The 14,039-nt window shown below is 53.3% G+C and overlaps 1 protein-coding gene across 1 annotated transcript in view; it reads right to left on the bottom strand.

Moving 5' to 3' along the window:
• MEGF9 (multiple EGF like domains 9) overlaps positions 1–11,568 on the bottom strand; it is a 62,759-nt gene extending 51,191 nt beyond the window's left edge. Inside the window, exon 1 of the mRNA XM_064170993.1 lies at positions 11,102–11,568. Coding sequence (XP_064027063.1) covers positions 11,102–11,432 — 331 coding nt within the window. The 5' untranslated portion in view covers positions 11,433–11,568. The remainder of the gene's footprint in view (positions 1–11,101) is intronic.
• Between the last annotated feature and the right edge of the window lie 2,471 nt (positions 11,569–14,039).

The raw sequence follows: 14,039 nt of genomic DNA on the forward strand, positions 1-14,039 counted from the left end.
GGGGGAAGCTACTCAGTTTATAGGAGTCAGAGCCAAAGATCCTGCCTGTTCCCTTGGTGCCCAATGTGATGCATCCCTCCCAGTCTCCCCCTCCCCCAATAACTGGCTCACTGCACTGTCCAGGTTAGCACAGCTCTGTTCTGGGGCAGGGAAAGAACAGCAGAAAACAGTCTGTAAGGTTTGCCTTGTTCCCAGTCACAAAAGGCCAGAGTTAGAGCTGATGGGCAAGAAAACAGTACTATTGCATATGTGCATTTCTAGGTGTCTGCTTTCAAACAGGAGGAAAACTGAACTTACTGAGGTTTTCATGGACCGAGGAGCTCTGAAAAGTTTGAACAAAATGTTCAAGTTGAAACTGGTTTTGATGGAAAAATCCATTAAAGGAAAAGGGATCTTCAGCAGATAGTTAGATTTTGCTGATCTTGACAAAAAAGCCCTGTTCAGAGGGGGGGAGGGAAGGGGGGAAGCCTGCCTTTAAAGGTTTTCAATCAGCATGCATTGCATCTTCGCAGCACTGTTGATGAAAGCATCCTCACAAACCTGTATCTGCTGGAGCATGGTGTGCCCAGAGAGAAGGTGTGTCTGACCACAGGCTGCATGCAGGCAGGGAGAGGAGACAACCCTTATCTGCACCATCACAATAAGCAGGTGGTGTAGAAGGCAGGAGACAAAAATAAACTACAAATAAAATCAACTTCCACACACGCACACTGTCTTGCCCCTAGGGAAGGGAAATGCTGATCCTCCAGCTCACAGATGGTCCTCCTGGAACAGCCTCCTGGTTTCCACCCTGTTGGTCATGTCTAGTGATGAGGAAGGATTTTGGAGGAGGGATGAAGGACATCAGACTTCCAAGAGCATTGCACATGCCATGCACACCACAGGATGCAGTGGGTACTTCCCAGGATGAAACATCACCTTTGCCCACCGCTCCTTCCCCAGCCATAACCACATCTCACACCACAAGAGGAGGAAGCTGCAGGTCAGGCACACACCTCCCTGGCAATTAAAGCCATTTTCACAACATCTACGAGTCTCAGCTGCCCAGTAACAGGCCACAAGCAACACTAATGACACCCTCTCCAGTTCAGAGTGGTTTCTTTCTCATTCGGGCATTGCTGGACCTGCGTCACAGCCGAACTGCAGTTCCACAATTGCACATCAGGAAGGGCCAAGCATCACCTAAATGATTGGGGTTGTTTTCCACCTTGTATCACCCTGAAACTTCAAACAGCTGCACACACAGAGATGAATTTAGATTAATGCCACCAATGAAACGCTCAAATTAATAGCAATAAAGTGTAAATGCTCCACATCACAGCAGCTGAGCCACGCTCAGGAAAACGAGCTGGGAAAGCTTGAAGATGAGACCACTGGGAGTGGGGGGGGGAGGGAAGAAGGCAACAAAACAAACAGTCCATTTCTATATCCTTTTCCTAAGGAACCAAAATGAACCCAGGAACACATCAGAGAATCATCATTTAGCACAGATCAAACAGCAGAAGTCGCACATTAAAAATACATGCGGCATTAATCAGCTACGTGGAGTTATGTGCCATCATTTCCATAAATAATACAGGATCAAAGCAGCCCAAGCAGCACTATCAGTTAATATAGTCAGCCAGTCAGTCAAAATAGAGTAAAGCTGCCTGAAAAGTGTGGCAGGGTAATTTGCCAGGAATAAAGCAGATTGATCTGAAAAGTGGCATGACCAGTTCAACGGGGAAAGGTTACCGGCAGCTCTCCGTCGTGCAGAGCTGGGGCCACAAAGTAGAGCACAGAAAGATACAAAGGGTTAATGCAGCTTCAAAACCAGACAGTGCTATTTTTGCTTTTAACAGGTTGGAGAGTAGCAATTTGTATCTTGGCTAGATAGAATCACAGAATCAAACAGGGTGCAAGAGACCTCCAAGATCCACCTAGCACACAGCCCTGTCCACTCAACCACACCATGGCACTAAATGCCTCATCCAGGCTTTGCTTCAACACCTCCAGGGATGGTGACTCCACCACCTCCCTGGGCAGCCCATTCCAATGCCAATCACTCTCTCTGGCAAGAACCTTCTCCTAACATCCAGCCTAGACCTCCCCTGGCACAATTTGAGGCTGTGTCCCCTTCTTCTCTTGATGCTTGCCTGGCAGAAGAGATCAACCTCACCTGGCTACAACTTCCCTTCAGGTAGTTCTAGACAGCAATGAGGTCACCCCTGAGCCTCCTCTTCTCCAGGCTGCACACCCTCAGCCTCTCCTCACAGGACTGTGCTCCAGGCCCCTCACCAGCTTTGTCACCCTTCTCCGGACATGTTCCAGTATCTCAACATCTCTCTTGAATGGAGGAGCCCAGAACTGGACACAGTACTCAAGGTGTGGCCAATACATACAACTGAAGAGCCAAGGTGGAGAAGAGAGGCAAGAGGACCCACTCTAGCAGCAGCATCCCCAGCAACCAGAGCCAGTATGGCACTGGGGTTAGTGATGCAGATTAAACCAGAGCCCCTTCCCCAGCACCAGGGCAGTGCTAGACAGGGTTCCCCTTCACCCAGGAGAAACATCCCCACTGCAGAAACCACCCTGCCTGCTCACGGTGAGGGCTCACCGTCAATGGTCTTTAAATATCCATCCATCCATGCATAGAAAATGCCTGTGTCATTAAGCCCTTTGCTGAGAGGCTGCAGAGCCATTTAGCTGGCTGATTTTTCAAGCAGGCATGTGGAGCAGCACAGCTATAAATAGTGGAGATGCTTGCCTCGTCATGTTTCTGGTGGCTTATTTATAAGGACAAGGGGCAACTGAATTAAGAATGGTACAAAGAGCAACTTGGGCTTCTCTCTGGTTTCAAGGCTGAGCTGCCTGAGGAGGAAAGAAAAAAGCCTTCAAGGTTCTGCCTTTTTTTTTTTTCCCTTCCCTCCAGGAGAAAAGCAAACGCCCATCTCTCCTGCTCAGCCTCTGAATTGGTTACATTTACAAGGCAAATTTTAATTCATACAGCAGGTGTTCAGAGGAAAAAAAAATCCTCCTTTAAGCAGCACAAGCCCAAATGAAGGCTTTGCATTAGCTCAGGCAGCTCCAGGAAAGCTCCTCGGCTCCTGGCTTACTGAACCAGAACCTCTGTGTGCGTGAAGCAAGAGCAGAGACCCCCAAAAATCTCTGCCAGAGAGGGGACAATAAGAGCCCCGCAGAGGGCTTTGCTGGGCTGCAGCCAAAGGCAAGGGCTGGCAGCCTGGCCAGCGCTGCAGTCCTGCTGCACTGCCACTCACAAAGGGCGGCAGGCATTTCGCATGGGAAGATCTGGATGAGCATCAGCCAGAGGAGGAATTCAGCCTCCAACAAAAGACCTGCTTTGGGCAGCTCAAACCATCCCAGCAGCGTGTTTGGATGTTCTGTTCTCCGCAGGCAGCGAGGCACAATCCCCCCGAGCCCAGCTTCCCCCCCTGCTCTCCATGCCTTCATCAAACACTCGGTGAAAACAGGGGGCAAGAACCAGGCTGCCCCCACAGCCGCCCATCTGTGGGAGCCCTGGGTGGGAGGCAGGAGAAGCTGGACCACTTTTCCAGCATCCCTGGCTGTGAAGAAAGGAGAGGAGCCATGAGGATGCCAAGTATCGCCAACAGAAGAGGTGGCATCTTCCACCACTCCTCTGGGAAAGGAGGCTGCCAAGCAGTCAGGAAGTTTCCTACGGAACTAACAGCTCTGTCCAAACAAATGAGGTTCAATTATTCCAAGTCTACAATGTCTTGCTCAAAATCCTTCCAGACTGACAAGCCTTAATCCAATAAAAGACCCTTCCAGATAAGCCCCACTGGGATTCTGGGAACAATTCCCCCTGGCAGGGACCCAGCAGCCCTCCAGCTCCACACTGGAGATGGATTTAGCCCCAAGCACAACAACAACATCAATTTTATGGGGCAGACTCAAGGTGCAGGACCCTGGAGCTTACCAGAAGCAAAGCAAGAACCACCACCTCATTTCAGTCTGACCCAACCCTAACATCAAATTAAAACCAGCAAATCATTTCCTGTGAACCAGAAATGCTGGACTGCAGCCAGCTCAACGAGAATCAACTGCAACTGGTTCTGTTCTCCTGAGGTGCTGGAGCCACACGACCCCCCAAGGCAGGGCAGATGGAAAGACTGCAACCTAGCCTCTAGCTCATAAAGCATATTAATATCCCCCACCAATTATAAAGTGCCAGACTTTGCCCCCCAGCCTCTGCTCCCACCAAGCAATGCCTCACTGCACAGGGCAGCCCTTGAGCTCTAACGCACAGCATGAGCCAAGACAGCAAAGCCTGTGGCTCTCCAGGACCTCTGAAGCAAGTCCAAACCCTCACTGCAACCTCACTGAAGAGCTCAGTGAAGCCTCAGGTGCAGTCTAGGTGCTCCACAGACATCCATTTATTTTTCCCCTGTTTTATTTGAAGTGCCTGACAGAGGTAAAGCAGAAGGAGCCTTCCCTTCCAGCCAGGCGGCTGCAAGAGAAATCCTTGCCTTCAGCAGCCAGCACAGGCATGAGTTTATTTCTAATGACAGCAGATGCATCACGCCACTAAGATCTCAGCTGCTTCTTGGAAGCTCCAGCAAACACCTCTGATCTCCAGCAGCACTTCCTGACACTCAGCTGGCCTCAGCTCTGCAAACACTAGCTGCAGCACAATGACTTTGCTTTGGGTATTTATAGGCCATGGGCTCCTCTCAAAAAACCTCTGAAATCTTTCCCCTGACTTAGCAGACTCATGTCCCAGACCTCTGCTCCTCAGGGACAGCTTGTTTTATGCTCCCCTGCCCACAGCTGCAGGGTGTTCGAAGTCCTGGATGTCCCTGTTCTCATGCTGCCCACCACACTGCTCATCTGGGTAGACCCCAAGATGCTGCAGCCATCTCCAAAGTTACACCAGAGCAGCACAAGGATCACAGTTCCCTCCAGGATGGGGTTATTCACACTCTGAGGTTACGCCTCAATGTAGTCCATGAGATGAGCTCTGCTGCCAGCCCAGCACCATTGCTCCTTAACTGCAGGGGTACCTTCGCCTCTGGCACAGCCTGGTCCACATCAGGCAGTGAGCACAATCAAGGCAAAGGTGCCTCTCTGGGAACAGGCAGCCCCAGCAGGATGCTCCAGGGGCAAAAAACAGCTGCCAGCCCCCAAAACCACCCCATACTCACCCACCTGTTTGGACAGGCGCAACCTTTGCACCCCATGCAAAACCCCATCTGTGGTGTCAGAGTCTCCCAGTCACACTCTGGCACTCTGAATGTTGGCTGCTGCCTCACCTGTGCCAGCCCCTAGGGACCACAACCATGCCTACACAGCCTGGAGGACACTGGCATCAGCAAATGGGGCCAGGGTGCCTCCTGCCCACCACACAGCTTCGGGCAAGCCACTGGAGGATAAAAGGCTGGACACAGGTTGGCAATGTGCACTTGCAGCCCAGACCAAGCCATTTCCTGGGCTGCATCCCCAGAGCACATGCAGCAGGTGGAGGGAAGGGGTTCTGCCCTTCTGCTGTGATCCCACCTGCAGTGCTGGGGCCAGCTCAAGTCCTCACCACACGAGAGATAGGGACCTGGTGGAGTGGGGCCAGAGGATGCCACAGCAATGATCTGAGGGACAGAACCCCTCTGGCGTGAGGACAGGCAGAGAGAGTCAGGGTTGCTCAGCCTGGAGAAGAGAAGGCTCCAGGGACACACTTCAGTGACTTTTCAGTGCTTAAAGGGGCCAATGGGAAAGCTGGAGACAGACTTTTTAGCAGGGCCTATTGTGACAGGACAAGGCATGACAGTCTGAAACCAAAAGAGGGGGATTCAGACTGGAGAGAAGGAAGACTTTTTTTTACAGAGAGAGTGGTGAGACCCTGTTCCAGGTTGCCCAGAGAGGTGGTAGATGCCCCTGGAAACATTCCAAATCAGAAAGACCTCCAAGCAACCTGCTGTAGTTGCAGAGGTCCCTCCTGACTTTGGAAGGAACTTTTAAAAGGTCATCTCATTCAACCCCTCCAACCAAACTATTCTATGATGATTCTGTTCAGTCTCCCAGTAGCTGTCTCATCACTTTTGGGTAATACCAAGAGCAGGCAGATAAATAACTTGGGCTGCACACAGCAGCAGTCTTGGCTACCATATGGCATTTCCAAGTGGCAGCTCAGTGATGTGATATCTGGATCTCAGCTATCACTTAAAATTAGAAGAATCCCAGCACTGTTCCCTGCAGAGGGAAGCTAACAAATAAGACCTTGGATGCTCTTTAGATCCTCCCAGAAATATCCTGATTTTCATGAGCATCACTAAGTCCAAGATACTCAAGATCTTGAGTCAGGACAGTTGGATTCATCTGATTCAAGAATGACTCAGAGAGGAGTGTGGAGGCAGGGAGGAGGCAAGGATGTGACATTTTCTGCTGTGGGCAACATCCCTTTATTTTAAGCTCAAAGATACAAACCCCACAATTCATGACTTGATAGAAAAAAGCCTCTCTGTGCTGGCTGCTCTCATGCAGCTCCCAAGTAACAAGACCATCTTCCTTATTCTCAGCCTTTGTGTCTGGAGCTTCATTTCCATGTCTTTAAAAAAAAAATAAATCCTGCTGACATCTCAAAAGCAAAGCATCTCAGTAACCACACAGCACAATCCCAACCCTCCAACAAGAAAGCTTAAACTGCCTTCCCAAGTGATAAGCCCACCTCATCCTCCCCAGTTCCCCCTGCTTGCCACCCATGGGGTCAAAGACAGAGCAGGGGCAGTCAGGTAGGTGCCTGGTACAAGCCCAGCACCAAGGGCCACAACCTGTGCTGACACTTAAAGAGCAGGAGATGTTTAAGGCTGCAAAAGTTCACTGCAAGCACCTGGTCTCACCTACTGCTCAGCCCCAGCCTTGGAAACCCATCCTGATGCACAGGCATTAAACATTTATGTGCAGCCCTTAGAGACTCCTGAGTCATGCTAAACACAGGGGGAAAGCTGACCATAGGCAAACCTGGGTGAGAAGATCTCTACTGAAAAGCTAACAGGAAGAAGAGGAGTCACTCAAGTGTCCTAAGGGGCACTGCCACAACCCCAAAACTGCCTTTGGGAACTTTGCTGTTTCTGTCCCATGGGCAATTGAGAGCTCCCAGTCCTCTGGGGAGCATAGTTCTGGTGTGTCAGGGTCCAGGGTCTGGTTGTTGATGGTTCCATGGTTTGGACCAGAGTCTTTCCCCTACAATACTGCCAGTGCTGTAGGCACCTCCTGCAATACCTGCCTCCATGGAGCCTCTTGCATGCCTGAGGTGCACAGATCTTTCTCCTTGCACAGAAACAACACCCACCACCTCTCCAGCTGGATGAGGAAATGAAGCCAGGACTTGCAACAGGGTCCACTCCTCACCCCCCTGCCTCCTCCATACTCAGCCAATTAGCCAGGCCACCCCCAAGGATTTGCCAGGCTCCACTTTACAAGCTAAACCCATCAGCTAATCCCACCTAAAGCCACAGCCACCACCCGTTGAGGGGCTCTGGCTGCACCTCCTCCATCTGGGCTGCGCTCATCCCAGCAAGAGATGGCTCCATGCCAAAGGCTAGAGCCCCACCAAGCATCACTGCGTGCCCTGACTCAGCTTTCACCCATTTCCGCAGCAGCACAAGACACCTTCCTGTGGTTAACTGACTTGAGCCACCAGGCCACCTGCATTTCCTGCCCTGTGGCTGCAGTAGAAACTGCTGGGTGTCCCCTCCCATGACGTGCAGAGGAGAGGAATCAGACTCACAGGCACGCCTGCGACCTGGCAATCCATGACATCAGATGGACCACCACAGAAACCACGGGGAGGAGAGAAGGCAACAACTTTCAGTATCTGAAACCCTTCGTGCAGTCTGAAGATGCCTGTATGTAGGGTTTGGGCGCAGCTCTTCCACTGATCCAGCCCCAGCCTGGGGAAAGCAAGGCTGTGCAAGGAGGTTTGGGCTTTTCATCCCACCCGTCTGCTGTGCACGGAGCTGGAAGAGAGTCAGAGCAAAATGTCCTTCAAAGAGACCCACATTGTTCAACACCACCCTGCAGAAACGGGTGGAATGAATGAGTGTTGCTCTTTAGGCAGGGCAAGCCCAACCAGGACAACGCTGGCCACAGCTGCCACACCTCTGCTCCAACACGGAGCATCCATGCGAAGAGCAGCTGTCCCCAAGCCAGCTTCCCAGCAAAGCTTTTGCTTTAAAACGAGACTACTCCGTACAAAAGGAGGCGGCAGGGCCACGGGGAGTGTCAGAGGCTTTGGCCATCAGGCAGGGGATACTTCTAAGCCTGTCTCCACAAACATGAGGATTAGCAATTTACTTCTCTTAAAAACAAAATCTGGGATTTTAACACGATCACAGGCTCGGAAAGAAAAATAAACACCATGAAACTGGGAAAGGGAAGGGAAAGGGAGGGAAATGAGCAGGCAGCTCGGTGGTAGCTAAAGTGCTGCTTAAATCTGAATGAGAAGAATGCATTGAAGTCATAACTTCAATCTTGGTAAAGCCTGGATGTGAGGACTCTCACACCAGCAAACCCATCAGCAGCCGCACCATCAGAACTAAAGGAAGCCTTTCAAGTATCATGCATAAGAAAAGGTTAATTTGTTTCATGCCATAAAGCAAATCAAGCACTAATTACCTATTGAACTGCAAAAGTAACATTGACAACTTGCTTGAATTAAAGCAAAAGTGTCTCAGCTAAATCCATGGTGCCCACTGACCTTACTGTCCCTTCAGTGCTCAGAGAGCAAACCTCTGTGTGCAGGACACCAGCAAGCAGAGCAGCACAGAGGAGCCACACACAAAACCCACAGCAAGCAGCTTCCACACAGACTGTGGCCATCCCACCCACCTGTACCACCTCCACCAGCTCCCACACCACGCGGGAGGATGCTGCCAAACCCAGCATCTCCTTCGACTGCTGCCTCACCCATCCCAGGTGTCCTGAAACCCACCCAACCTGTGCGTGCACCAGCAGTGCCCCATCAGCCAGCATTAACCTCAGCCTGCCCTGCTAATGAATAGCGAATTAGCTTGTTTGAGAAGAGCTCATCTGCCCGTGTGCTCCTAGCCCGGCCATCACCACTGTGGACAGGCACCAGAGAGCAATTCTGAGATCAAGCAGCTGCAGCCATTAATAATTGGCACTTTAAAACTTCAAAGGGTGATGCTAGCCTCCACAATAAAAACACTGCACGCCCAAGGATGGTGGAGAAGAGTTTTCATCACCCCGACCCCATTTCCCAATTGAGATCTGAAAAGCAGAGGTGACTGCAGCCCATGGGGGGATCTGTGGTGGTGCTGAGATTAGACCCCAAACCTCCTGACTTGCATCCCTGACACCTCCTGTGGCAGCAGTCACAAAAGCTCCTACACAGACATTTGAGAGCATCCCAGAGTCATTGCTAAGCCAGTCACCTCATGCCTTACAATATCCTTGTCCCTTGGCCAGAATGAGAGGAATGCTCTTACTAAAACCACTGAAGCCCAAAGATGGGAGAGGCAATGCCTTCTGACACCCTCAGAAACAAACACCACCCAAGGTCAGACAGGGAAATAGGTACTTGAGGCAACTCAGGGCAGGTATGTGGGCCCCCCTGTTTGGCACCCAGAGGGTGGCACCCCACTGCACATGCCCATGAGGTCTGATCACGGTACAACAGAGAACAGTGCTTTTGCTTTAAGAAAGCTCAACTCCTCCTATCTTATCAGCAATTCCAAATCTTAAACCACTCTGTCTTCTAAAGAAAGAAAAAACAGAAGCCACGATGGGGGAAAAAAAAGAAAAGAATGAAAGTCTGAAAACAAGAGACTCCAGATCTTCAGCTGATCATATTTCCAGCCAAATAAAACAGGTTGATTAATCCACTTGTTCAGACTGCTAAGGCTACCAGAACAACAGGATGTATCCTTTTTGCACCAGAGAAAGCTCAAGACACTTAAATGAAACAACTTCCAGGCAAGGAGAAAGGGAAAAAAGAAAAAGGAAAGGCTCAGGGCCATAGCATTTGTCTAAACATAAAGCACTGCAAATGTAGACTGAAGCCAAGTTCTCCACTAAGTGGAAAAGGCTCCATCCATGAACTCCAGCAGAGTTTTGTCTGTTTAAAAGTAACCTGGAGTCTCTGCCTCAAGACCAGCAGTGGTTTTGTCTCCCAGCACCATCACTCGGCACTGCATCCAGCGCAAACTTCACCTGCAATCTCAGTCTGCTGTTACCCCCTCCGCTCCTCAAACTCTTCATCAACAATCCCGTTTATTCCCACTGCCACCAGGCTTTCCTCATCTCCCTAAGAGCCCCCCAGATGTGACAGGAGCATGATCAGGCCTCGAGCAGGCAGCCCAGAATAGAAAATCCTGCATCTCCTGTCTGCCCTCACACACCCATCATGTCCCACGCACGCAAGCGTGGGCTCTCCCTGGCATCAACTGAGCTGCAAATGCTTCTTCAGACAGAGGTAAGAACATAGGCTCCAGCAACACCAAGTTATCGGTAGGCCTGTTGTGCTGCCAGCACGTGGAGATGAACGTTGGGGCAACCTTGATGACAAGAGAGCAACTTCGTCTCCATGGTACCACCCAGGTGGGTGACACTGATGGGAAGGATGCGCCTTTGCCTCCTCGGTGGGGAGCAGGGGGCACACCGGGGATGGCTGTCATGAAGGATGCTGTGGGGGAGCCAGGACCAGCACCCACGTCGCTGCTCCCCGAAGCCATTAGTAACATGACCATAGTACATGTTTGGAGCACCTGTTCCGCCATGCTCCTGCTCCGGCTGGGCAGAGCCTCGGCATCTCCGCACTGCCCACCCAGCCCTAGGTGGGTAGGGGGCTGTGACCACCACCAAGCCTCAGCCCAGCTCCATGTACACGGGACTGGTAGGCGTGCGGTACTCCCGGGGTTCCAAGCCCGCGTGGGCCCCACATTCTACCCGGAACGGGGATCACTGTGGCCTCGTCCCCTAAAGCCCCCTGCGAAGCTACCCTCGGCCGTGCTTTTGTCCGCCCGGCGAAGGGAGGGAGGGAAGGGGCAGCCCCGTCCAACTATCCGCGGAACCGCTGGCCCCGCCGCCGTCGCCGACCCGCACCCACCACAGACACGCGTGGGCCGCTTACCTGTGGGGCCGCTGCTCGCAGCCACCTCCACCTCCTCCTCTTCCTCCTCCACCGCTACCTCTACCTCCTCCACCTCCTCCTCCGGGGGCGGCGGCGGAGAAGCGCTGCCCCGGGCTGGCACGGCGGTGCCGCGGGGCCGAGCTGGCAGCGTGGTGCCGGGGCTGCCCTCAGATGGGCCGCCGCTACCGCTGCCGGGCTCGGGAGGCGGTGCGACGCTGGAGGGCAGCCCGGCGGCGACGGCGGCCAGGAGAGCGGCGAGGCAGAGCAGGGCGAGCCCAGGCGCGGTCTTCGGCCGGCGCCTCATGCTGCGGCGCGGCGCTCCGCCATTCATTCATTCATTCATTCGCACGTCCAGGCGCTCCTTCACCCACCGCGAGCGGCCGGGGAGCGGCGCCGGGCGGCGGCGGCTCCCGCCCGCCTCAGCCGGCCATGCCGCGCCGCTGCCGCTCCCAGCGCTCCGCAGGCGGCTCCCGCCGCACCGCGCCCCGGCCCGGCTGACAGCGTTTGCCCCGCCCCGCACCCGCCTCCCGCCAATCACACCCGTGCCCACCCCACCCGACGCCAATATTATGACGCTGCGTGTACGGCGAAGCCAATCGGCGGACAGAGGGGGCGGGATCGGGGGCGGGGCAGAGCAGGAGGGGGCGGGCCCGCGGAGGCGGGGGCTTGGCGGGGCCGTGGGGGGGGGGGGTAGCGGCCCCGGCCCCTCAGAGCCCCCCAGCAAGGGGAGGCTGCTTCCTTTATGTCTGTCTCGATGTGCTGTATTTTTGGTGCACGCTGTTAATGTAGGAGATGTTATTTGAAATGTTGTTGCTATTTCCGCGGGGTTATTATTTTTATTAGTGAAATGAAATCCCCTCACCCTCCTCAGCTTTACAAAACAATGAGAAGGGAGCCGGCAGGCGCAGCGGGACACAAAGCAGGTTGTCAGTGGAGTCCATCCCTGCCGGAGCATGCTCCCTCCACCCACCGATGCAGGGCTCCGGAGAGGTTGGGGGGTGTCACCACCTTTTCAACACAAGACAACCCCCGCCCTCCGCAGTAACCTCTGTCCATCTCCCCCTTCCCGCCTCTATCGTCTCTACAGCCCGTCCCCGCGCCCCTCTTAATCCCGTTCGCCTTTGTGCTGCTCATCTCCAGGGCTGTTTCCCACGGACCCGCGGCAAGGACAATGAAACCTGGGGGAGCACTCAGGCTGCCGACCATCCATGGTCCTGATGAGGTGGACACCAGGAGCGACCTTGGGCAAATCCCCCGCCCTGGCCCCAGAGGAGGGGTCGGCAGCGCAGCGAGGAAGAGGAAGCACAGTGACACACCTATTAGTAATTTACGGCGGCCGGCCGGGTGATCGCTGGTTCACGCACGCAGAAGCGAGACGCGGGCGTGTGCCACCAGCCCGGTACGGTGGGGACAGCGCTGCTGTGATCAACACAAAGGCACGTGGCAGCTCGCCGGGCTGTGCCCGAGCAGCTGGGTGGGCCGTATGGAGCCCTGTGGGCAGCAGCTGTCTCTACGCATCCCACCGCGGGAAGGTACACGGCACTGGGGGCATGGGGGCTCTTGGCTTCCTGTCCCTGCCATAGGTCAGTGGCAGTGCTAAGAGTGTTTGCATCATCTCTTGTGCTTGCAGGAAGCAGCGGATGCTCACAAGTGTCTCTTTGAGGTTAGGCAGCCCTACCTTCACCCATCACACAATCTAGGCTGCAAGTCCTTCTCTAGTGCAGTGTTTTGGGGTTGTCTACCAGGGAAACGCTGCCCAGCACAGCTGCTGTGGGCCGATTTCTCTGCAGTAACTCATTACCCTTCCCCTATATTCATCCCCTTCTCAGAAATAAATGGGACTTTATTCCTGCATAACAATGTAATTATTATTCCCCAGCAGCTCTGCTGCACCGTTTCCCTCATGGAGAGAAACCCTTCTGAGATCTGCTTTTTGTAATCATCATCAACCTGTCACTCCCCACAGGGACTGAGGAGTCTCTTGGATCTGGGAGAATACAGCTGGCAGAGAGGGAACGGTGTGCTGCTCAGGTCTCTCCTCCAGCAATCCACACGAGAGTATTGTCTGTGGAATGGGAAGGAAGAAGCCGAGCAGAGAAATGGTTGTTAAAGAAGATGTCTGGAACAAAGAAAATCCTTAGTTTTAAATAAAAACTGCACAGACTCAGCTGCCAAAGAATGGACTCTGTACCCATCTCCTGGCTCAGGCTGCTCCTCCCAAGAACTCACACAGCACAGGCTGCCAGAGCTGCTCATCTGGTTTCCAAAATACTATATTCTGCTTTTCTGCTGGGGAGGAGCAGTTAAGCCTGTCACAACCTTTCATCTCTTCATCCTCAGGTGTCCCCATGCTGTCACCCTGACACAGGAGGGAGAAAGGAACATGTTGGCTGGGTCAGACATCCTTGGGGCATCCCTATTCCAGCAGGACCCGTGAAAAACAGGACCTTGAAGACTGGATCAGATGCAAAGCCAGAGGTTCCTGCTGCCCAGCTGGTTTATTTCAGTGATGACTTAACCAGCAACCAGCAATCTGACTGCCTGGGATGTTTTGGTGGGACACACAACCCAGAGCCTTTGTGGCAATGGCCACATTCATGCTGGTAATGCTGGTTCTAGTGGCAGCACAGGCAGAAACCACAGGGGTGAATTCTCATGTGGTGGAAACCACCATCAGGCACCACAGCTGCCAGTTTGCCTTGCAAGTGCTGGGCAAAGCCTGTGCCAAAGGCTGGAGAGAGGCTGTGGAAAGCGCTGGGTGAAGGGAGTGGAGGGATTTGATTTACGCTGAGAGTAGTGAGACACTGGCCCAGGTTGCCCAGAGAGGTGGTAGAAGCCCCATCCCAGGTAACATTCCAGATCAGGGTGGACGTGGCTCTGAGCAATCTGGTCTAGCTGTAGACGTCCCTGCACAAGGCAGGGGAGTTGGACTAGAGGA

The sequence above is a fragment of the Pogoniulus pusillus genome, chromosome 35 (assembly GCF_015220805.1).
Source record: "Pogoniulus pusillus isolate bPogPus1 chromosome 35, bPogPus1.pri, whole genome shotgun sequence".
Lineage (NCBI taxonomy): Eukaryota > Metazoa > Chordata > Aves > Piciformes > Lybiidae > Pogoniulus > Pogoniulus pusillus.